General features: G+C 43.0%; 1 protein-coding gene across 4 annotated transcripts in view; it reads right to left on the bottom strand.

Annotated features, from left to right (window-relative positions):
* NBEA (neurobeachin) overlaps positions 1–25,897 on the bottom strand; it is a gene marked incomplete at both ends in the record, with an annotated part of 550,746 nt that extends 524,849 nt beyond the window's left edge. For all 4 annotated transcript variants that reach the window (XM_084277996.1, XM_084277994.1, XM_084277997.1 and 1 more), the window contains one exon: positions 25,601–25,897. In XM_084277996.1, the coding sequence (XP_084134122.1) occupies positions 25,601–25,897 (297 nt within the window). The remainder of the gene's footprint in view (positions 1–25,600) is intronic.
* Between the last annotated feature and the right edge of the window lie 332 nt (positions 25,898–26,229).

The raw sequence follows: 26,229 nt of genomic DNA, 5'->3' as shown, positions 1-26,229 counted from the left end.
AAGTGGAGAGTCTGGCACCTGGGGAGGAATAACTGCTGGAATCAGGACAGGCTGGGGGATGAGCTGCTGGAGAAGAGCTCTGTGGAGAAGGACCTGGGGGTCCTGGGTGATGACAGGTTGGCCATGAGCCAGCAGTGTGCCCTGGGGGCTGAGAGAGACAATGGGATCCTGGGGGCATCAGGAGGAGTGTGGCCAGCAGGTCACAGGAGGTGATCCTCCCCCTCTACTCTGCCCTGGTCAGGCCCCACCTGCAGTATTGTGTCCAGTTCTGGGCTCCCTGGGATAAAAAGGACAGGGATCTCCTGGAGAGAGTCCAGAGGAGGCTACAAAGATGATGAAGGGCCTGGAGCATCTCCCCTGTGAGGAAAGGCTGAGTGAGCTGGGACTGTTCAGCCTGGAGAAAAGAAGACTTAGGGGGGACCTTATGAATGTTTATAAATATCTGAAGTATGGGATGCAGGGGGAATGGGCAGCCCCTTTTCAGTGGTATGTGGAGACAGGACAAGGGGCAATGGCTGCAAGTTGGAGCACAGGAAGTTCCACACCAACATGGGGAAGAACTTTTCCCCAGTGAGGGTGCCAGAGCCCTGGGACAGGCTGCCCAGGGAGGTGGTGAAGTCTCCATCTCTGGAGAGATTCCAGCCCCATCTGGACGCCTGTCTGTGCAATATGAGCTGGGGAGCTGCTTTGGCAGGGGGGTTGGACCCCATGAGCTCTCCAGGTCCCTTCCAACCCCTATGATTCTGTGATCAGGTAGGAAATGAGGATTGGTAATTTGTGCACTAAGTGGAAAGATTCTCAAAAAATGGACGAGAAGGGAAAATTCAGATTATGTCTATGCCAGCATCATAATTCATGAGACCAAATGCATAAGTTTGAAGAAAATCATCAAGGTTTCTCCATTCTGACTGTGGATATTTCAGTTCACATCACAAAGCAATCTTGGGAGTGCACAAATTGTATTTCAGATGCCTAAAATGAAAGATGCACTCTGGAAGTACACACAAAACTCCACACAGGGAAATCCAGATCTTCAAAACTAAAGTGCACTTCAGTTGCTAACAAACAGGACTAGACTGAAGGAAGTTCCCCTAAAACACATACCATCCAGACACTGGGTCCTCTGCACCACTTGTACTGCTTTTCAGAATCCCTGTAGCACTTATAGCTATATCATAGAACCATAGAATGGCATGGGTTGGAAGGGACCTCAAGGATCACAGAGCTCCAACCCCCCTGACACAGGCAGGGACACCAACCTCCAGGCCTGGAGCTACACAAGGTTGCCCAGGGCCCCATCCAACCTGGCCTTGAACACCTCCAGGGATGGGGCAGCCACCCCCCCTATCTGGGCAGCCTGTTCCAGCCCCTCACCACTCTCTCTGGAAAAAACTTCCCCCTAAGATCTAATCTAAACGTTCCCTCCTTTAGTTTTAATCCATCCCCCCTTGTCCTGCCAGTGTCTACCCTTTGAAAAAGTTGAATCCCCTCCTGTTTGTATGTTCCCTTCAGAGACTGGAAGGCTGCAATTAGGTCCCCCCACAGCCTTCTCTTCTCCAGGCTGAACCAGCCCAGCTCCCCCAGCCTCTCTTCATAGGGGAGCTGCTCCAGCCCTCTAATCATCCTTGTGGCTCCTCTGAACCCTCTCCAACAGTTCCACATCTTTCTTGTATTGGGGCCCCAGCTCTGGACACAGGACTCCAGATGGGGCCTCCCGAGGGCAGAGCAGAGAGGGACAATCCCCTCCCTGTCCCTGCTGCCACCCCTCTGCTGATGGAGCCCAGGATCCCATTGGCCCTTTCTCATTCTGATAGAGGCCAAACAAGATGACTACATTCCAAAGAAGCAACCAAGGTCTACCCAGAGCTAAGTATCAACAAAGGTTTGTATAATCCTGACACGTCCAGCCCTATTCACTAACACTACTGAATCTCTGGGTTCCCAATAGCTCATCTGCATTAGCCAAAGGACTAAGTTAATTCCCAGGTGACACTGATCTCAGCAAAACATCTTGGATCTTGCCATCCTAGAGGCTTCATGGAAGGAAAGCTGAAGTTCCCATTTTGCAGGATTTGGCACCCAGGAGCTAACTGCAATCACATATACAAAAGAATAAATTTTTGCAACTTTTATGTATTAATTCTGAAATCTGTAAAACACATTGTGTGGTTCCAAGAGAAACAACAATCCTTGTGCAGTGTCTTGTGAAATCACAAGTTACTGGAATTATTTTTCAGAATTCATGGAGAAAATTATTGCAAAATAGTTCAATCAAAAAAAAAAAAGTTATTAGATATTTTTGAATTACCCACAGCTTGATAGAAGTGAAAAAGAAGGTCTAGGTAGCCACCTCTTGATGCCCAGTAAGGAGAACTCTCAAATTTCAAACAAAATCTATTTCTGTGGCTTTATGTAAATTTTGAGACAACAGAAAACACATTTATCATCTAGACCATGATGGCTGCATCTTTAAAAACACATGGTAATTGTAACACCTTGGTTCATCATGGTAAGAAGGTAGTTTCCCTGGATATCAGGAATGCCACTGCCTGAGAGGTAGAGAACAAAACAGAAAGAAGTTAAGCCCATCTGAGGAGAAATTTAGTCATGATCCTCATTGAGCATGACTAATCTGATTTTTTTTTCTTATTCTCTGTGCAGAAAAAGATAGGAGAACACTAACCTGTCATTAAAGCTACGAGTTGCTCCAGTGGAGTCAGGAGTTTTCTGAAAGGGTGAAATAAGACATGGATTGCAAAGAGCAGAACACACACCAACAACTCACTGACTCTCAAATTCTGAACCCATGGAGGTATAAGCTACCTAAGAAAATTAGGCAATATACTATCCCTATATAGAAGTGTGGGGAGAGAGAGAAAACAAAGAGCAGATGAAGAAAGAGATGATGTTGGACAGCTTCAACCCAACAGATTTCAATGCAGCTCACAGTCATCATTGGATTAGGATGCTTCACAGACCCATAAGAAAGTCTCCTGCTTGAATATGGTTCACTTGGTGGAATCTGCACAGCCCTTACCTGTCTTAAAACAGGTTAAGGAAAGAAAGGTACCTAGTGTACAAAATCCATTTCCCAAGGAATGAGAGTGTCGTGGGTTGACCCCAGCTGGCAGCTAAACTGCACCCTGGCTTCCCCCTGATGTGATGGGGAGGAGAATCAGAAGAGTCCAGGTGAGAAAACTCATGGCTTGAGATAAAGACAGGTTAATAGGTAAAGCAGGAGCCACACATGTAAGCAAAGCAAGTCAAGGAATTAATTCCTCACTTCCCACGGGCAGGCAAGTGTTCAGCCATCTCCTGAAAAGCAGGGCTGCACCACACATATCTGTTTCCATCACAGGGTAACACTTCCTTAGGAAGACAAATACTGCCAGCACTCCTCCCCTACCCCCCACTCAACCCTTCCTCTTCCCCAAGTCCCTTACAGTTCTGAGTGTGACGTCACATGGTATGCAACATCCCTTACCTCTGCTTGGGTCAGCTCTCATGGCTGTGTCTCCTCTCAGTTCCTCACACACTCCCAGCCCATTTGTTGGCAGGGAGGTGTAAGAAGCAGAAAGATCCTTGACTCTGTAAACACTGCTGAGGAAAAAACACCCTACACCTCTATACAACAAAAACATCTCGAGATTATCAACGTTGTTTGCAGCACAAATCTGAAGCACAGACCCATACCAGCTCCTATGAAGAAATCCACTCTCTCTCAGCTGGCACCAGGGTAGAGGTTCAGCTAAGAGACACCCCCTTCATCCTCTGACTAAGCAAGAACACACAGATTTACAAATCCCAGCTAACAGGCTTAACCAGCTGAAACAACAATAGCATCAAGGCTTCCCCACACCAACACAAGCAGGGTCACAGGCACTTTGGCTCACTCCTCTCCTCCCACCTTGCCCCTTAACTATATTCAACCTTGAAAATTATAGAAAGAGAGATTACAGCAGGAAAATAATTACCTTCCAGACTCACAGCCCTAAAGCCTAGCCTGTCTTTCCTTTTAAAAGGGTTTCTTAATGTTTCACTGAAGTTTTAGAGCAGAACCTTCATAATTTAAGTTTGGAATGGCATCACTCAGTTACATTTATCTATCAGCAGATCCTCTTTACTCAAAACCTGATCCCAATAGCTGAGCTTCTAAATGGCCTCCCCTCCTCTTTTAGAAGTCTGAAATGCAGTCACAAACTCTCACTTTTAAGGGCAGCATTATGTACACCCCACACCAACAGGCATCTTAATACCAATTGTTGCAGTTTCATCAGCACTTGACTACTGAATATACTGTTGTTGTCAAGTTTAAAAAACCTCTGAAGCCAGAAACTCACAGCAGCTGGAGAATTAGTGACTGCTGTACCATACAGTTATTATTAAAATAAATAAACTAAGAAAGAAATATCACAAAGGCAGCAAAAAGGCAGTTCTTTTCTGCCTTTCCTGCCTACCACAAATCAAGGACCTCAGCAGAAATCAAACTATGTCAAGAATATCATTCCAAACCAGTATTTTAATTTAAATAAATAAAAAAATCCTTATTTAATCAAACCTTAGTGTAATACAGGTGCACATTCTTACAGCAAGGATGTTTACCAAAGCCATGAAAGAGGAATAAACCAAGTAATCTTAGAACACATCTGAAAATGCTGAATGGTGAAGGGTTTTTTTCCCCCTCCATCCTTTCCTTCTCTTCCTATAAACCATTGACTCAAGTTCAATGAGGAGCCTTTAGCTCCTTTTTTAGCACTTAAAAGAAATATTTTAACTTGATGAATGTAAGAGTTCCACAAGTTGTTTAGTACCATACTTGAATATTTCAAACCAGTCTGAAATTCAGCTGGTAATCTGAATGTGTAAGATAAATGTTAACAGCACAAGAATTTACCCATCAGTACTGGCTCTTTTGCCAAGGAAACACTTAAGTCTGAGTTTGAAGATGTCTTCCACATTGACCAAGAAATTCAGAGATGTATTTTTCAGAACTGTATAAATCCCACTTTTCTGGTTCCTAAATCTGCCCTCCTCAATAAAACATAACTGCTGAAGAGCTCAAACTATGTTCAACAAATGGTGCTTGGATGATCTCCACCACATAATTATTTCCTTCATTAATTACTTAACAGAAGACAATGGTCTATCAGACATACCATATTCAATAACAGGGGAGGAAGAAGTAAAAAGTAAAGAGTTATTAAATATAGAAAGGGCAACTAAAACTTCTGGAAAGATTCATACACATTTATTTTTCCCTTAAAAATAAAAAGGTTTTATTTGCATCTACGATGCTGTATTAAGATGCATATTTATTTGATTCTATATTTCTACAAGTAAAACATTTTCCCCTTGTTCTATCATATGCTATTTACACAGCTAAAAATGCTCATTTAAAATATCCCTTCAAACAGAATGTACTATAGCAATTAAACTTCATGAGCACCAAGACTTTTTCATTAGAACTTCATTGTACAGTTTCTCATATGCTACTAAAAACATGTTTTTCTTCAACAGCATACAGGGCAGTAGGTTTTTGATGTTCAGAAGTAGAGAAGAAAACCTCCCAAACAATCCAACTATGGAGGAAGGTAGAAATAGAATCCACCGTGACAGGGCACAAATTAAATCATTTTTTACTGTTATTGATGCTGCCTAAAACCATTGAATCATAGAATCACAGAATCATAGACTCATAGAGTCACAGGGGTTGGAAGTGACCTGGAGAGATCATGGGGTCCAACCCCCCCTGCCAGAGCAGCTCCCCAGCTCATATTGCACAGACAGGCGTCCAGACGGGGCTGGAATCTCTCCAGAGATGGAGACTCCACCACCTCCCTGGGCAGCCTGTCCCAGGGCTCTGGCACCCTCACTGGGGAAAAGTTCTTCCCCATGTTGGGGTGGAACTTCCTGTGCTCCAACTTGCAGCCATTGCCCCTTGTCCTGTCTCCACAGACCACTGAAAAGGGGCTGCCCATTCCCCCTGCATCCCACACTTCAGATATTTATAAACATTCATAAGGTCCCCCCTTAGTCTTCTTTTCTCCAGGCTGAACAGTCCCAGCTCACTCAGCCTTTCCTCACAGGGGAGATGCTCCAGGCCCTTCAGCATCTTTGTAGCCTCCTCTGGACTCTCTCCAGGAGATCCCTGTCCTTTTTATCCCAGGGAGCCCAGAACTGGACACAATACTCCAGGTGGGGCCTAACCAGGGCAGAGCAGAGGGGGAGGATCACCTCCTTTGACCTGCTGGCCACACTCCTCCTGATGCCCCCCACGATCCCATTGTCTCTCTCAGCCCCCAGGGCACACTGCTGGCTCATGGCCAACCTGTCATCACCCAGGACCCCCAGGTCCTTCTCCACAGAGCTCTTCTCCAGCAGCTCATCCCCCAGCCTGTACTGATTCCAGCAGTTATTCCTCCCCAGGTGCCAGACTCTCCACTTGCTTTTGTTGACCCTCATCTGGTTTCTCCCAGCCCAGCTCTCCAGCCTGTCCAGGTCTCTCTGGATGGCAGCGCAGTGTCCTGCGTGTCAGCCACTCCTCCCAGCTTTGTACCATCGGGTACTTGCTGAGGGTGGATGCTGTTCCCTCATCAAGGTCATCAGTGAAGATATTAAACAGGACTGGACCCAACACTGAGCCCTGGGGAACACCACTGGTCACAGGTCTCCAGTCAGACTCTGCTCCACTGATCACCACCCTCTGGGCTCGGTCCCACAGCCAATTCTCAACCCACCTCATTGTCCACTCATCTATACCGTTCTCTCTCAGCTTTGCTATCAGGGTGTCATGGGAGACAGTATCAAAGGCCTTGATGAAGTCAAGGTAGATGACATCCACTGCTCTCCCTCCATCTACGCAGCCAGTGATGACATCACAGAAGGCTGTGAGATTGGTCGAGCACGATTTCCCCTTGGTGAATCCCTGCTGACTGCTCCTCATCACCTTCTTCTCTTCCAATTGCTTGGAGATGGCATCCAGCATTCTTTTCCAAGTGGAAGTGATACTAGTAATCTAATTCTAGTCCTTCATAGACCTAGCACAAATCAACCCAGAAAAACATCTTCCACAGACCATACCCAGAACTGAGACTTCTTGAAACCCCCTTAAGTATCCCACTGTGCAAATAACCAGCTTTAAGCTGTAGTTCAAAGAAAGTTATTTAAAAAGATTGGAATTCCAAGAAGTTTAAGAATGACTTGATTTCCAGTCAAGTGAGACTCTTTCATTATGTGTTGGGGTTTTTTTCCATTTGTTATTATTTCTTCCATAAGAACACATATTTTAACAAAATAATAATAAAAAATCAAAATAAAACCAAACAAACAGAACAAGAACCCCAAACTCACCCCACAATTCTGAAACCAAATTTTCAGTGTTTTTATGAAAGCTGGTCTAGTAAAGTTCATGTAAGCACATAATACAAGAATTTTTATGGAAAAAAAAGTATTTTGTGAAAATACTCCTGCCAGAAGAAATGCTTCACACTTACAAATACTGTGAATATTATTTGGAAAGCATCTTTTTATTTTAAGGAATTCAGAGCTAGAAATATATGCATATTTTTCATTCGAAATCCATAAAAAAGAAACCCTCCCCCAAAACAATTAGCCCCAAATCCTGGATGAATAGGCACAGCTTTGATGTTCATGAAAATTTAAGTACAGGAAAATGTAATCTGTTTACTCAGGATAAAAGACTATGGTAGCCCTACTTTCACTCACTGAGAAACGAATCCTTTGAAGAAGGATTTAAAATAAGAATTTTGAAAAAAAAAGTACAATAATTTTAGCTACAGATAAGCTGCAATAGTGCAGCTATGGGAGCTGAGGGGACAACATATGTACATCTAATCAAATGGGTCTACAGAAGAGAAAGACAACTAAGACTGCAAGTTTGCATTAGGTACATGGTTTCTGCTTCCTTTGGGAACAATATCCACCCACTAGTCCAGGAAGACATTCATTAAATGCATCTCCAATGCTTGCTTACTATGACAATTCAATTTTTATTTAATTTGAATATAACCCACTGGTCCATAACCCACTGTTTGACATCACATAGGACAAGGATTACAGTGAACTTTGCTATCCCAGATCAAAAGGAGACTTGAAAAACGCAGTCGTATTTGAATAGTGAAGATGATAAAGATTCTCTTTACTGATACTTTAAGTACATTAATTCAAATTTGCATTCTGAATGAAGTCCAACCAATTGAGCAATGTCAAGAAATAATAATCTAATAAATGTCATAAAACAACTAATAGTATCTCACTAAACAGGTATGTCCCTTTTTATTCAGTTTTTTCTCCTTACTTAGAGCAGACATGTAGCTTTTTTAATTACTTTTTTAGTATAAAGAAATCTGTAGAGCCCCTTCACCTCAAAGGACCAAGTTTGATTCACCTATAAGTCATATGTCTCCAATGCCACCAGCCAAGAAGATCTACAAGGCCATGGCCACACTCTCTTAAGGACAAGAGGACTGTACAGGTCCAATAAAGTCCCATTCTTTAAACAAGCAACCTTTGAGAGGAAAGTAAAACCAATATTAAAATTTACGTATTTGAACAACAACAATAACAAAAATAGATATATGGAATGTATCAGATGTTTAGATCTGCATGTGTTCCATCATGCCCTCCCCCAAAGTCTACACTTGAATACATGTTTCCCTGCATTGACTACCAGTAATAAGAAGCCTTCCATTCTAAATTGTTTTGTGAGTCATGATTTAACACTCTGTAACTGGTCCAAGCATTAATTTTTTTTCTGGTTTTAACCAACTTCCATAGTTCATTTCTAAGGCTTCAGAAATCTGTGATTCAAAAATTGGATAACAACATCTACATTAACATTTTTTTGTACCACAGAAGTGCCTCCAAAGGCTTCTATTTACATTTATAATTTACTGATGCTCACTAGGCATTCCATTTTCTTTCATTTTTGCCATGAATTTTTAAACAAGAAAAGATGACCCAACTGAACAACGGGTGTGCAGTTCAGTGGTAGTTTGCAATTAAATGTGCCAGACATCTGTGAAACTCTTAACTGGCCCTGTGCAAGGAAAAAAGGGAACAGTTCTACGATTTCAAGATGAAACAAAGTTAATATCACCTACACAATGAAAAATAAAACCTTATGTAAGCATCCATGGTATAACTACCAAGTAGAGATAAAGGCAATCAAACGTATCCAGGTAGAACACACACACACACACTGGTTTCTGGAAGCAAACCAAAACAAAGTACTTTATGATAGTGATAACAAGGAAAGAGTTCAAATATGGCCCTGACCCTTCCTTCTACAAGCAAGAGAAAAACCTTCCAGCCTTCCAGTTAAAAGAAAATCTCACAGCAATTGTGCCATGATAATATGATGCTGAACTAGAAGCTAGTTGGGTGCATTTTGAACATATCCAGAACCAATACAAACCGTAACAAATAACAGTTTTAAATAGTAACAACAATCTGACAGGCTTGAAAAAGAAAACATTTCATTTCCTCTTTAATACACACAATCATAACATTCCAAGCAGGGGTAAAACATCTCAACCACTCCAAACTCTCCTCCAAACAAGAGGAAGAAACGGTTGGGCTTGTTTCTGCTCAGCCAGGGAACTAAAAAAGCCACGAGGAGCTAGGAGACACAAATCCTGCAAGACTCCAGCTCTGAGCCTTATGTGTTTTCCATTCCCAGCAAATGTGTCACACAAGGGGTGCTCGTTAGGAGGAAATAATCCCTAAATGTGTAAGTAAAAGCTGGAGGGCATGAAGCAGAAGCACTTTCATCCACATCACACTGAAGGAGACCGCGGGATTAGTGACAGGAAAAGTTTAATACAAGCTGTTTACCAGTAACACTGTCCTCCAAGAAGCCTCTAAAGAGAAACATCAGCAATCTACATGAGAGAGCAAGCTGATTCCTCTCTGTCAAGACTCTACAGAGGCAGCAGTGGAGCTGCTGAAGAGCTGTGTGTCGCTGCCAGTTCTTTTAACTAGTCGGAATCTGCTGGGGATCAGAAGCAGCAAAGGCATCCAGGACAGTCAGGAGGCTTAACCAAACCTTGCTCATCACTTGAAAGTATCAATCACGTTATTTTAATTACACCTCAGCACTGCAAATGGCAATGCAAGAAAGTCCACAGATTTTAAAAGGTGAAAAGCACGTGTTTGTTGAAATACAAAGGCAACCAGGCTGGGGAAGGGGCTGGAGGGCAAATCCTATGAGAAGGGGTTGAGAGAGCTGGGGGTGTTTAACTTGGAGAAGAGGAGGCTGAGGGGAGACGTTACCACCACCTACAACTACCTGAAGGGAGGTTGTAGAGAGGTGGGCGATGGTCTCTTCAGCCAGGGGACAGGAGATGGGACAAGGGGCAATGGCATGAAGCTGTGCCAGGGCAGGGACAGATTGGACATTAGAAACAAATGTTTTCCTGACAGAGTTGTCAGGGCCTGGAACAGGCTGCCCAGGGAGGGGGTTGAGTCACCTTCCCTGGATGTGTTCAAAAAAGGGTAGCTGAGGTACTTAGGGATCTGGTTTAGCTTAGGATGGGAATGGTTGGGCTTGATGATCTTCAAAGGTCTCTTCCAACCTTGTGATTCTGTGCAGTGTGTATTGCTCAAGCTCTGCAGAAAGCTGTAATTCTGTTTACACCTATAAACAAAAACATACTTAGCCCACAAGTTTTCTGTACCTCCTTAAAAACTGCATTTTAGACTGTTCCATCATTTAAATAAAATGTCTCTCTCTGTGGTGGGCTGGCCCTGGTTAGAGGTCAGGTGCTCACCAAAGTCGCTCTGTCACTGCCCTTCCCAGCTGGACAGGGGAGAGAAAAACTAAAAGAAAGACTCATGGGTTGAGATAATATAGGGAGAGATCACTCAGCAGTTACCATCATGGGCAAAACAGACACAACTCAGCAAAATTCATTTAATTTATTACCAATGAAATCAGAGTAAGATAATGAGAAATAAACCAAATCTTAAAAACACCCCCCCAAAACCACCACCACCCTTCTCTTCCTCCCAGGCTCAACTTTATACCTGATTTCTCTACCTCCTCCCCCTGAGTGGCACAATGGGACAGGGAATGGAGGTTGGGGTCAGTTCAACACGTGTCTCTGACACTCCTTCCTCCTCACAGGGAGGACTCACGCTTTTCTCCTGATCCAGTGTGGTGTTCCACCCAAAGGAGACAGTCCTCCACCAACTTTTCCAACATGAGTCCTTCCCACCAGCTGCAGTTCTTCAACTGCTCCAGTGTGGGTCCCTTCCATAAGATGAAGACCTTGAGGACCAGAGTGCTCCAGCATGGGTCCCCCACAGGGTCACAAGTCTCCCCAGCAAACCTGCTCCAGTGTGGGCTCCGCTTTCCATGGGCTGCAGGTCCACCAGGAGCTTGCTCCAGCATGAGCTTCCTGTGGGGTCACAGCATCCTTCACATGTCTCCACCTGCTCTGGTGTGGGGTCCTCCATGGGCTACAGGTGGAATCTCTGCTCCACCATCCTCATCCATGGGATGAAGAGGGAGAGCCTGCCCTGGTCTTCTCCAGGGGCTGCAGGGGAATCTCTGCTCAGGTGCCTGGAGCTGCTCCTCCCCCTCCTTCTCTGGAGACACCAAGGTCAGAGTTGTTCCTCTCACATATTCCCACTCCTCTTCTTAGCTGCACTTGCTCTTCCCCCACCTAGCCAACCCCCCCTACCACCCTGCCCCATTCTTAACTACATTATCTAAATGAAGGCACTACCACCAATGGGCTTGGGAACCCTAAAATACTCTGAGACCAGGACTGTATCACTCTTACCTACTCAACTCCAACTCCTTCAAAACCCACGTTACCCTAGATATTGTCTCCACAAAGCATCATAATGTAGTTTTTTCTCTGATGTTTTCAGCTCCAGCACAAACCTATTGACACAGAATGGTTGGTTACTCAACTTACAAATACATGAGAAGAAAAAAACAAATCTTAAAAAAAATAACAAAATACTACTAGGGCAACTGAATATAGATTAAGAAGCTGGAAGCTACTTACCACATAGCAGTTCCAAAATGTATTAACAATTACTTCTAAATGCTACTTTCCTCAATAACTCTCTTGGCTGTATTAATTTTTAATAATGCCTCAATAGCCTTTCATTATAGTGTTTTAAAGATCTCATTTTGCTACTCTAAGTATAAACTATTTAGTTGGATTTCAATTTTCTAAATAAATAGAAATGCCAAGGACTTTTCGTTAAGTCAAGATTTGTTTTCAGACCACAATCAATTCATTCCTATTTCTCAGGAAATCTTCAGGATTTTGGAAAGCAATTTAAAAATCAAAATTCACAGTGGCTGGACTGTCAGCTACAGCTTGTACCACACCCTGCTTGTGCTATGAAGTATGTGGTCTCCTCAACAGCTTATACTCTACAAAATGCATACATAAGGAAACTTTTAAATCCAGGATTCTGCAAATATTAATGCAGCAGAAACATAGAGCCAGTTCAAATGTCCTGCTTAAGCAAAAAGGAGAACCAAGCCTCATCCCCCAAAAAAGCCTCAACCAAATCCTCATCCCCAAAAATGCCACACACAACCCAAGTTCAGACTACCTATAAGGAGCTGAGGGAAAACACACTCACTTTAAGGGACTGTTACTGTCATATGATATAACATGACCATAGACTGAGTTCAGGAAACTAAACCTCTATGTTAGCAGGCTGGCACCAGTTTAGTTCAGGTTGCTTAACCAGCTCTGTACTGAGGAAGCTCTAAAGTCTACTTGAACTCTACAAGGAGTATATGAGAGGGGAATAGTGAAAAAATAATTCAAACAAGGTGCTCCTAAGATTCCTCTGACCTCCAGAAAGGGTTTAGATTTTATCAACACTTCAAGCTTATTAATGGCTTTTTATGCACATCTGGATAGTGTCTGGTTTGGGTACAAGACAAATTTAGGGGTGATCTCAGCCAGAAGAAAATACATTATATGTGCTGCTCTCTTTTCATAGTGAAATAAGTTCTAACTACAACAGAGCTGACTGACTTAAAAGTAAGCTAAAAAGCCCTTTGTGTCATGATTGTGGAAGAGCTCAATTACAAGTATCTGTAGCCATTCTAACTTCAGAGTACAGGCTAGAGCCACAAACCAAAGCTGTGACAAAGATCCAAGAGCTTAGATCTGGAGTATTTAAAAAAAAAGTAAATATTTACACTCTGAAACCTCTTAACTGCTTACATTTAGTTTTAAGAGAAAGGTTTCTTACTGTAAAAATTCAACTCTTAAAGCATTTTGAAGCCCACACGTGGGCTGAGACTCAACTGGAGAAGTATCAGCTTTGACATCCTAGAAGTTATCATTTTACATGGTCTAGCTTCATTGAGTTGAAACTTCTGCTTCCTCCTCTCACATCCTTCCTTTTGATTGTTGCTTAGAGTTACCTCAGAGATTCTTAAGTCAAGTTTTACAGGTATTTGCATTAGCTCGAGCTGTTGGGTTTCTGCCTTTGTAAACTACACATTCAATAAGGATTACAGACTTGAAAACTCTGTTTTAACCAGGACACACAACAAAACAAGTAGATTCAAATTTTTTCTTAAATATAATTTAATCACTTCTTATTAAAAAATAAATCACAGAAGCTATTTTACTGTAATTAATTTTCCCTTGTTAGAGAACCCATTTATACTAATCAGAAGGGAAGTCATCACGACTATGAGAACTGGGAAGAACCTGCTTCTGGACTTTAGGAATTACTTGTAATTATCAACTTCTCCATTGAAGAACAGTCCATTTTAAAGGCAGTATCAACTCCTGTTCAGCGAGCACTACTTTTCAAGTGTCAAATACTGTACTGTGTCAACTGGCAAAGACTGACTCCCTCTCTGCCTACACACTGTTCCAGTCCCAATGTGTTTATTACAGTGCATTCCAAGTTACTCTGAATGAAAGAATGATTTTATTTGCATGAAACATGAACTATAAAAATTGTTACAGAATCATATTTGCTTAATATATTACAGTTTCTCAGTTACATAGAGTTATAAGCACGTAAAGTGCTATTGAATATTTAGCTATAAATACTAAACTTTATGTAAGTCATTATTCTTTTCAACAAAATTAATGCAGAACTTTGACAGCTTTGGATCTATACTGATAATTAATATTTTCTCCTTCTGTCATCAAGCATCTGTAACTTTGAAGACTATGCTAATAGCTCTTCTAGTTTAATTTTGATTCATTTAATGCATTAAAGAAGGTTGCACTTATAGTATATGTTAAACCAGAAAGTTTCATTAACTCAGTATTAAGCACTTAATATCAATTTCATACATTTTCAGCCGAAAATCAAATGTAGGTAGGATTTCTATTTCTGAAACCCAAGGAATAAAGCTTACCTACAGCCACAACTGTGATCTGCAGGACTGACAGACTCTCTCAGGTTTCTGTGCTTCATCCAAGGCCATCTATTAACAAGCAGGCACAACAGATGAAAAGCAAACACTCACTGCTGTGGCTCACCCAGGTCTGGTTCTTTCTTGGCTGCATGCAGTGCAAATTGTCCTTTGCTGGGTTAGGAATAGCACTATTGACCGGATTATTTAGGGTAAATATTGCAGTTCATGCTGGGAGATGAAGGAAAGGGTTGCTATAATTAAAAGGCTTCCCAGACTCCACCTCCCACTTTTTGGGAAGACAGCACTATTATCTGCACAAGGAGAATAAAGATCTAAATGTGCAAATGATTAAGGGACTGGAACATACAAAGAAAGCCTGAGGACAGCTGGGACTGTTTAGTATTAAGAAGAGAAGGTTTGAAGAGATCTTAGAAATGTGTATTTGTAGCAGGGTAGAGCGGCCAGGGAGAAGAGACAAGAGAGCCAGACTCTTCTCAGTGGCACCCAGTGACAGGACAAATATCAACAGGAACAGGAAACTCCACTTAGACCTAAGTAAAAACTTGACATGAGAGCATCCATCCTGAGAAACACCCAGAACCCAGCCCAGCCATGAGTAACTTCCTCTAGTTGACACTGCTTTGAGCATGGATCTTTGTCTAGAGACCTCCAGAGCTCCTTCCCATCCTCAGCTGTTCTACCTTTGAAACTTCTATGATTCCCCTGATGTATGAAAGTGCCCTGACAATGAAATATCAGGAGGATGGTGAGGTGTTAGCCCCAAAGAGAAGAATGCAAAGGCATCATCACTGACATGATTTTGATGGGAGGGAGAAGTATGAGTCCAGGACAGTATGTTGAAGGGTTTTTTCAGATTAACTCAGCTAATTTCAGCCTTGGACAGTGGTAGATGGGATTCTTAACAGGCTTTTCTTGTGAGTCTATTTCTGCATTCACATAATGCTCCTAAGATACCAACAGATGCAGTGGAAACCACAAGATTTCCATGAGGAACAGAATGGATGAGAAAGCCTTTCAAATCACCCAAAAGCTGTGTAAAACAAAAACCCTAAAACCAGAATACTTCTGTGGAGCAGAATCTGACTGGAGACCTGTGACTAATGGTGTTCCCCAGGGCTCGGTGTTGGGTCCAGTCCTGTTCAATATCTTCATTGACGACCTTGATGAGGGAACAGCATCCACCCTCAGCAAGTACCCGGTGGTACAAAGCTGGGAGGAGTGGCTGACACGCAGGACACTGCGCTGCCATCCAGAGAGACCTGGACAGGCTGGAGAGCTGGGCAGGGAGAAACCAGATGAGGGTCAACAAAAGCAAGTGGAGAGTCTGGCACCTGGGGAGGAATAACTGCTGGAATCAGGACAGGCTGGGGGATGAGCTGCTGGAGAAGAGCTCTGTGGAGAAGGACCTGGGGGTCCTGGGTGATGACAGGTTGGCCATGAGCCAGCAGTGTGCCCTGGGGGCTGAGAGAGACAATGGGATCCTGGGGGGCATCAGGAGGAGTGTGGCCAGCAGGTCACAGGAGGGGATCCTCCCCCTCTACTCTGCCCTGGTCAGGCCCCACCTGGAGTATTGTGTCCAGTTCTGGGCTCCCTGGGATAAAAAAGACAGGGATCTCCTGCAAAGAGTCCAGAGGAGGCTACAAAGATGATTTGGGGCCTGGAGCATCTCCCCTGTGAGGAAAGGCTGAGTGAGCTGGGACTGTTCAGCCTGGAGAAAAGAAGACTAAGGGGGGACCTTATGAATGTTTATAAATATCTGAAGTATGGGAATGGGCAGCCCCTTTTCAGTGTCTGTGAAGACAGGACAAGGGGCAAGTTGGAGCACAGGGAGTTCCACACCAACATGGGGAAGAACTTTTGCCCAGTGAGGGTGCCAGAGCCCTGGGACAGGCTGCCCAGGGAGGTGGTGGAGTCTCCATCTCTGGAGAGATTCCAGCCCCGTCTGGACGCCTGTCTGTGCAATATGAGCTGCTGAGCTGCTTTGGCAGGGGGGGTTGAACCCCATGAGCTCTCCAGGTCCCTTCCAACCCCTGTGATTCTATGATTCTACGGGTCATGTGGAGGTATATAATGCCAGACCTGAAGACACAGAAGAAAAAGCAAAAAAGATGATTTTTGGAAACCAGAGACTAAAACATATGGTAGGGACTCCACAGATCCCTCTAGAGAAAAAGTACCAAAAGAATGTAGTAGCTCCCACCTCTTGAGCATCTGTCTGGGAAGACCTTGTTCAGTCAAATGAAGACTTTCACAAACGTTTCCATAAGTTTCAGCTCTTTGGCATATCAGTATTAACAGCCAAGTAACCATCAGTCAGAGATATGACTCACAAATACCACACAGCTTGCTATTTACCAAAATAGATGTATTTCACTGGAGTAACAGGAGGAAAAGAGGGGGGTGCTGATACTAATTTATTACAGCTTTATATCACCGAACTTCTTGATCATGGAGGAACACTGGGTGTGGAACACTGAATTTACAGTGATGGATTCTGTTGGAGCTTCCAATCTCAAAAGAAAACAGAAGTCAACAGCCAGGAAAGCATAACATGACAGTTAGCAAGGTTCTTTACCTCCTTCCTCTTGCCATAACTTAACATATTGAAATCCAGCTTTCAGAGGCTCATTGATAAGTTTTGCTTATTTTAGTGAATTTAGTAGATTTAAAGAGGGATGAAGATGCTTTTTTCCTACAAAATTGACTTTCCCCCCCCCCCACCCCTCATTGTAGGAAACAGCCCTTACACCATTCTCCCAGCATTCCAACTCCTGAATTAAAGAGCTGCAGCAGCAGAGCCTTTCAGCAGAGATGCTGAATCCCTAAATCCATTCTCCAGGCTCACTTTCCCTGCACAACATCCTCAGAGATACCAGTTCATACCTTGATTTCAAGAAGTTCTTACACATGTACTGCTTTACCCTTTCTCAATCATTAGGTACATTTGCTCACATGGAGTTGCTACCCAATGGGAGCTGACAAAACCTTATTAGTTACACTATGATGTATATGACCTACTGGAAGGGGCAGAAAGCTTTCCCATCCTACTAGCTATAAAACATAAATTCAACTTTAAGCAAGAATGTTCCTCTGATTACAATTTGTTTGGGTTTTTTTTTTAATTGAAAGTTCTTACACTGGAAGTGACACAGGAAGATTTTCAGTTCACAACTAAATCAAGAAATGTTTTTTGGATGCAGTGAGCATTGCTGAAGAACAGCAGCAAACTCTGAGGATTGGTGAGGCATGAGCAATCCAAGATCAGTCTTGTCTTCAGTCAGCTCATTACGAGCTTGAAAGTGTATTTCATGGTTCCTTTTCCACGTTTAATGAAAAGTTATCTTAGTGATTCCTGTAATTCTGTAGTAGGAAAGAGCCTTGTTTCAATAGGTTTGTTCAGATTCCTTTGTAAACAACGTGTCCTTTGATTCACAAATTCATATTTGTGTTTATTAAGAATATTTTATTTTTAGCAAACTAAAGTGCAAAGTAAAAACAAAAAAGGCTGTTGCAGTGGCTCTTAAAGCAGACAAAAGTCAATAAAAACTAGAAATTTTTATCTAATTGAGTATTTGTCCCAGAATATAAAGATTTTGAAGGAAAAATAGTGAGATCACGTAAAACTGGTTGAAATGCCATATTGCTGGTACTAGTTAGTTTAGAAGGCTCCACAAAAAACCATCAAATACCAAAATGCACCAGACTTGTAACTGAACATTTTGCCCTATCTCACTTTTGACTAACTCAAAAACCTAATACCAATTCTGCATAGTTAAGAAAGGCTTCCAACTGTAAACAAGAGGGCAGTGAAAGCAACATAGAAGTCCAGCATTTGTAAGCTGTTGGGAAGCAAAAGCAGTATTCATGTTTATAGAAGCTTTCAGTGAATTGTTAGGTTGGAATAATTCCACTGATGCAACACAACTGCAAATTAAAGCAGGACAGTCAGATTACAGGGTGGCATTAATATAAATGAAGAGACACCACTGGTCTAAGATCTAAGTAAGACCAAAACTACTTAGACCTACTTATTTACTGAGGACTATTCATTTTTCATGTACTTCAAAAGTAGAACGAACTTTAAGCCATAAAAATTACCAGAATGAAAATTTTAGCAGAGAGTCAGTAGGTTGATCAGAAGTTGAAGTGATTCTCCATGAAATAACAAATAATCTTCATTGAGACAAATTGGAAGTTATGAAACTCTAGCTGAAATAATCCTATAGCTGAAACAGGCATTTCTATCATGACAGAAACAATATGTGACTATTCACAAGTAATCTTTTTTCTAAGTTACCTTTATGCTGAATATCATGTTGAATAGTGTAGCATTCAGAGTATGTCCAACTGAAGCTTTTGCAAGACACAAGTTGAAGGTAGATCACCAAATTCAAAACTGATGTTTCAAAATATGTGCTGCCTCTGATTATAAAAGCAAGTTCTGAATTTTAAAAAGTTCCATCTATGCAAGAATTAATAAAAGTCCTCAATGGAGAACTTAAAACAAGCATGAATGGTAATTATAGATCAAATTCCATCAGAAAATAAATGGAACTTCATCAACATAAGAGAATGTTACTACACTGACACTTTGGCCACACACATGAGATAACTAATGAGGTAGCTGCAATGATTCTGCTCTGTGTAAAGTCCTACAAAATGTTACTGCCACAGGAGAGCAACACAAGGTAATTTGAAATGGCAGATTCACTGAGACAGACTAAGAAACAAAACTAAAAAAGTTCAGTAACAAGTAACGAGCTGGTAAAATTAAGAGGCTGATTTAAGATAGCTTGGATAGCTTATTAACACAGATATTTTAATACCACACAGAGTATTTATCAAGATACAGAAGTTGGTTTGATACTAACCCAATCCCCAATTTCACTCAACTTTGAGTAAATCAAGGATAGTGTGAAAGGCAAACAAACACTTCAGCTGGAAGTCAGAGATGATTATGCAGCTTTGGGGTGTCTAAGAGATCAGCATAGAACTGAGTACACAGCTAAATGCTTAGTCTTGTGAAACACACAGTTTAAATGGGGAATCAGGTCATAATTTTGTAAAAATAGCATCCTGATAGAGACAGGTGCTAACCCTTTGCTGGGTGCAAAGGAAGAGAACACAGGTAAGGTCTCAGGTGGGAGGAGGGGGAAAGGCCAAAGACTGGAGGTGTTTTATTAATACCAGTCTCAGAACTTTATTTCTTCAGAGAGACAAAAATAATATAAAAGCCTTTAGGTATTCACCTTCCTTAAAAATCCATGAACTGAATGCTGTAAAGACAAGTTAAGATGTAAAGCTAAGAAGAAAATAGCTGTCAAGAGTTAAACATCAAGGAATAATCAGTGATATGCTCATGACAACAGATTTTTAAAGAGTTATTGCCTATAGAAATATATCAATCCATCATGCCAGAGCAGATTCCAAGCCACCTGCTGAAATATCACTGGTGCTCCATGACTGATACAATAACTGAAAAAACTTCCCACCCATAAACACCTACTGTCCAAGATCAGATTAAAAAGTCAAAAGCAATTAGTTATATAAAGAGAAATTAAGTGAACATTCATTCAGCTAAAGATTTTCTGTAACCAAAACTAAGTTTTCCATCAATGTATTAGATAAACAGTGGCAGTAGTTGTAAGAATGTTATTACAAACTCTTGCATTGGATGCTGTTCTTTTCCTATGGCTCCAATAAATTCTACAGTAACTTCCACACATGGCTTAGTGCAGAGATAGTAGGAGCAGGATAAAAAGGGACTGGTGGGGCAGACAGTAACATGGACAAGGACAGACACTACCAGTAAAGTTTTCTCTAAACCAAAGCTCACATGCAAAAAAAAAAAAACCCAAAACAAAACAAAAAATTCTTTAAAATTCCCCCGAATAGGCTTTTTTTGAGGATTGCTATTTATCAGCAGAAAATTATACTGCAGAAATAGGAAAGTTTCCACCAAGAAAATGGAGCAGGATCCTCAAGCCTGCAAAGCTAGTTCCACAAGAAAAACAGAAGTCCTATGATGGAGGCTAAAGGTCACAAGGTCTACATTTTATCAGTGTACAACAGCATCCAACAAACAAGAGTAAGTCTTCTACCCCACACAAGAGTCAAACTGCACCACAGAATGTTGTGGCAACCAAAACTATAAACATCAAAAGCCAACAAGAAGATCCTCAACCAGTGTTTGAGGAGAAGGAGTACAATAGGGGGGAAAAATATCCCTTACATCCCATACATCCCTTCCATTTTCCCTTATAACCACTGCTATGGAAAGCCCATAGGTGGAGAAGGATGTCTCACATGATCCAACCCATTTGCTCTGAAGCTGCAAATGCCACTCCTACAAGTGCACAACGTGACAGAGGGCTATAAAAAATGGCTTACCTCTTGTGATGGGTGACTAACTCTGAAGTAGGATGGCACAGGCAAGAAAATGAGAAGAGCTAGGGGCTGCGTGGGCTGCAGTCAACAAGAACAGCAAGAGACTTTTTGAACTGTGCCTGGTGTTTGACCTACTTCTTACAAACACTCTCTAACCTGACAAAACATATATAAAAGCTTTCCAGATTGCACAAGGAGAACCCTGGTCAGCTACACCTGCATCAGACTGAAGTACGTTCAAATCTGCATCACATCACCTGTTCAAGGTGCAGAGGCAAAACAAGCAGCATGTGTCAGCACCAGTCACAACTTCTTAGTATCAAGCAGCTTCCTGCTCACCCTTCTTATTCCACACACTGCCATTGAATCAGCACTACAAAGCCCAGAATCAAAAATCCTAGGAAATTCAAACTGGAACAGAGAAAGCCTTCTAAAAGCCAGGAAACAATGTAATGTACATAGTGATGTTTGATAAAAGCTGGCCAGATAGGAGATGGCTTAAAGTGTACCATGAAGGAAAAAGCCCAAGACCGTTATACTAGTAGAAAAGCAGAGAATTATCACAGAATCACAAGGTTGGAAGAGACCTTTGAAGATCATCGAGTCCAACCATTCCCATCCTAAGCTAAATCAGATCCCTAAGTACCTCAGCTACCCTTTTTCTGAACACATCCAGGGAAGGTGACTCAACCCCCTCCCTGGGCAGCCTGTTCCAGGCCCTGACAACTCTGTCAGGAAAACATTTGTTTCTCATGTCCAATCTGTCCCTGCCCTGGCACAGCTTCATGCCATTGCCCCTTGTCCCATCTCCTGTCCCCTGGCTGAAGAGACCATCGCCCACCTCTCTACAACCTCCCCTCAGGTAGTTGTAGGTGGTGATTATGGAAGCAAGTCAGTAAAAGTAATGAAAGGAAAGACATTTGAGAGACATTATAAAAATAAATTAAAGCCATGTGTGGAAATTGTGCACTGGGAAATAAGTGAAACAAAAAAATTCTTGATGTAGAATACAAGTGGATTGACTGACCCATTTCCACCTTAATATCATATTGGCTGGAGCACATGGAGCAGAACGTTACTTTAAACGTCAGTCTAAGAAATAGTGTAATCACAAAAGGGTATCAAGCAGCAAAGGAGCTATGGAGAGTAACAAGCACATCTATCACAGCAATAACAACATCCTTGATAGTACCCTAAGAAAACTAATAGAGCTGTTCAAAGGGGAAAGGCCTCCTCATCAATAGAGCCACAGAACCGGTGTCAAAATACCCCCAAAGAGAAAATGCTAAGAGCAATTAGAGGATTAAGTTGCTTGCAATGAAAGCCTGTTCCAGTTTGGTGCTTTGCTGTACACAGGGGGGTCAGAATCTGTATGAAACCCAGGGACCAAAATCCAAAGCAGCACCATCGCGGCGGAACGCGTGATACGATGAGGTTCCCTCCTACTCCCAGAAATGCAGAAAGAACAACAATATTCTGTAAAATCATTCCATAAGAGCCTACAGTTCATAGAGTATTAATATTCTGAAGGTCAGAGGATGTTAACACTGGCAAGTTTTGGTTTTTTGAGGATAACCTTAAGTAGTTTACAGCACTGCTGTGGAAAAGGCTGGACTCTCCTCTTCGTTGTACCTTTCACTGTAGCATTAAACAATGGGAAATAACACCAACCAAACCAGCAACTCCACCAAGTGCTACTCCAGTAAACAAATGCACCAGCATGACAGAACTTTAAACACACAGTCAGTCTGAATGAAATGTCACTGAGAAAAGCATGGAGAGAAACAACTCCAACACAAGTAGACGTGCCCAAGAACAAAATGCTGTCTGAGCTCAGAGTCCACTGTTAAAATCTGGCAAAGCTGAAAATCCAACAACATGTCAGACATGGAGAAAAAGATTTTCAACACTGCATTAAGAGTGCTTCATCACCTCACAGATATAATAAAACAGTGTCCATCAACATCAGAAGGTACCACATGAAGTTAAGTCTGAAATGCAGCGATAAGGACCACAGTGTAGGGCCACCAAAATAAACCCAAGAGAAACCTGAAGAGGAAAACTTAACAGGAAAGAAGAGCCACCTTCTCTGTGACAATGGCAAGCCAAAACAAAGTTTGGGCTCAGACATTTGCTGCTGCTTCCACACAGATGCAAAAAAGAATGAATAGGCTTATTTAAGCTTTACACAGAGGGGAGCAGTAATCTCAGATTAAAAAAATAAAATTAAAATATATCTGCATCTTAAACTTTGAATTCTATCTGATAATAAACAGAGCTTCAGCCATGCCAAAATACTAAAAGTCTTATAAAGTGCTTGTAGATACCCAATATGGTAAAGCAGCAGTTCTATTTCTCTCAGAAACTTGGAATATAAACTGATACATGAAACTGAGACCAGCTCTTTAAACATTGTCCACTCAGTGTAGTACTTGCATCAGAAGTCATTCAGAAAAAAGTACAGTTAAAGGATGAAGGAAAAAAAAAATAATCCCCCTCCAACCCCAAATCAAGTTCCCCCACTCACCCCCAAAGAATACTTTCAAAATACAAAACCTGAAATGAAGTTGCTATTAAAATCCTGGCTACAGAACCAGGTAATGTTTAGTAGTTTAGGGATATGCCACCAGCTTTACTTTGTATCTGTTCACTGTTTGTTTCACACGTGAGTAAAGGAAGTTTCCAGCCTAAGTTTGAGACACTGACTGCCCAGAGAAAGGGAAAGATTAGCAGACACAATGTAACCTCTCTCTGCTGTGGGAATACTGACTATTGTATATTAGAGCCCATCTGTTAAGTAATGACTGATCCAGAATGCAACGCTACTGCAGCAGACTCCCAAGCAGTTTCACATTCATACACGTCTTCCAATGCTGAGAGCACTGTTAAACACTCCTGCATTTTTAAATATAAGGGCAGTTTTCAGCAATAGGAACTAATTAGTAAGTAGATCTTAGAGGAAAGCTCTGTAGCAAGCACTGTGTGTCCTCCACACAAATACCAAAACACATTCCAACTCCCCCCCTCCACCAAAGACAAGCCAATGTTATTCCAGTTGCTGATGCATTAGCAGACAGAATTAAAACAAGCTTAAATATCAGTAAGAAGAATGAAAGAAAACCAGGAAAGGATTAAACATCTTTGTATCTGTCATGATCTACACAAAGCCAGTTAATAAAATAACTGCACGTCATTCCCTTTATTCCAAGTGCTACTTTTAAAGGAATGGGTAATAATCCAATAAAGTTGTGATGACTTGTACCACATTTGTAAAGAAAAAAAATTAAATAATTACAGATCACCTTTCATTTGTGTCAAACAGCTTGCAGGGAGGAGTGGGAAATAGACCAGTTTACTTTTCTGACACATTCACAAAACTATCAGGGCTTTAACCCTGCGTGTTCAGATAAGCCACAAATCTTAAAATGATCTGCCCAAACCGTGTCTTTCCCTGCATGCTGCAGCTTCCCCATTCAGCCTGTGCTAGGTCAAATGCAAATAACTGCCAAACAGAAGAATAAAGTGTTTGAAACAAAAATACAATCTTTACGTATTTCTGTTATGACTTTGTGTCAAATGAGTGGGCATTAGAAGCATTAAACTCACTGGAAACAAAGGCAGTTCCAATTAATTGCCATTCAGTTTTGAGCAGTCGTTTTTCTACCCTATTTTATATGCAAAAAAAAAAATAAATAATAATAATATTGAGGGTCTATCATTGACTGAGCTGCTTCAAAAGCTCTGCTGCAGCAAATCTTGCATTCAGGAGCAGCACCAAATTGCACATAATTGAAAGTGATTCATTTTTAGATCCACTCGCTTGGCTCCTGTAGGTTCCTCAGGCTTTGGTGTAGGTAGCGCAAAAACATTAAGTCATACAGTCCTGCAGTAACTCTTTCACTCCATGAAGTGAGCAGATTGACTGGGGAAGCTTACATTTCAGCATCTTCCCCTGGTTTTTTGAGCTATTTTACCAGTGTACACCAGCGGGTTTTTTTGTCAACGCCCCAGACCTCCAACAAAATTAGCAACAGCACTTACTTCGCCAACCAGAATGTGGTTTTGGAAAGCCAGGGAAGATTATTGAGGCACAAGCAGCCCAACACAACACTGCAACACAACTAACTCTTTTATTACAGGTATTAAAGCGTGTTAAACCCTCGCAAACACCTCCCTCCTCCCCCTTCCTCTACGGAAAATACTCCACTAGCTCTGAGCTCCCAGGGTTAAACCCTTCACATGTTTCAGCTGCTAAGGAAAGACACCGGCTCAGGCTGCTTTTTTTTTTAACGTTTTCCAGTCAAAAGCAGGTAGCAGGTTCACACCGTCCTCCTTCCAGCCAGGAAGCCACAGGGTGACAGGGCAGCATCACCTCGAAATTGTGAATTATTTCATCTCCTTATGGTTTTTTTTTTTTATCCTCTTTACACTCCACTTCTGCAGGACGCAGCCCCGGGGGGAAGGCACTGGGAAGGGGAAGAGTGGCCTGTCTGTACCAGGCAGGGTCCTGCGTGGAGTTTGGGGAGAGCTGAGGGGGTTTCTGTCACACGCGCGACGAGGGAGACAGGCAGGTCGCGGTACCGGCGAGGGGAAACCAAAGGAGTTTTGGGAAGGAAAGACGCTTTGGGGAAGGGCCGTAGGTGTAGGAGGGACACCGGGGTGGGAAAATGAAGGTCCCTTTGGGGCTTGCAGAGGGGCGGCGGAGGGGGAGGGGAGGTAGGGAGGAGGGTGGGCTGAGCGGGCCGGTGCTCAGAGGGCCCTCTGCCCGCCGGGGCGTCACCGGGGCGGGGTGCCGGGGCCGCTTACCAGGTTCAGCACCGTCTCCACGATGTCCCGGTTGCTGACCTCCCCGACCTGGATGAGTCCGATGAGGACGGCGAATTTCATCCGGATGTTGCGGATCGGTACCGACGGGTTAATCATCCCCGCGGGGAGCACTACGGACCCGGAGCCCGACGCCCTCAGCTCGCCCATCACCGCGACGCTGCTGCCGCCGCCGCTGCTGCCGCCTCCTCCTCCGCCGCCGCCTCCACCGCCGGCCCCGACGGAGATGAGTCCTGCGGGCTGCGGGTCCGGCCCCGACACCGGCTTCTCGCTCGCCATTTACCCCCCACCGTTACCGGCACCTGCCGCCGCCGCCTCCCCGCCCGCCCGGGCCGAGTCGCGCATCCACCGCAGTCGCACCCGGCGGGGCCGCAGGGAGCCGGCCCGAGGCGCAGGCACCGTCCCAGGAGCCGCTCCCCCGCTCCGCTATAATGAGGGATTATTATGGGCGCCGATGCCCCGTTAGCCGAAGGCTGCTCAGCCCGGGGCCGCCTCCCCGCCGCGGGGCGGGAGGAGCGGGCGCCGCCGAGCGCGGAGGGGGGGCCCGGCGGAGGCGAGCGGCGCCCGGAGCCGACGGCCGGGCGAGCGATCGCCGCTGCCGCTGTTGTTGT

This window comes from Gallinula chloropus, assembly GCF_964237585.1.
Source record: "Gallinula chloropus genome assembly, chromosome: 1".
Lineage (NCBI taxonomy): Eukaryota > Metazoa > Chordata > Aves > Gruiformes > Rallidae > Gallinula > Gallinula chloropus.
The sequence above is the reverse complement of the archived record's forward strand: the minus strand, read 5'-3'. Positions and strand labels throughout refer to the sequence as shown.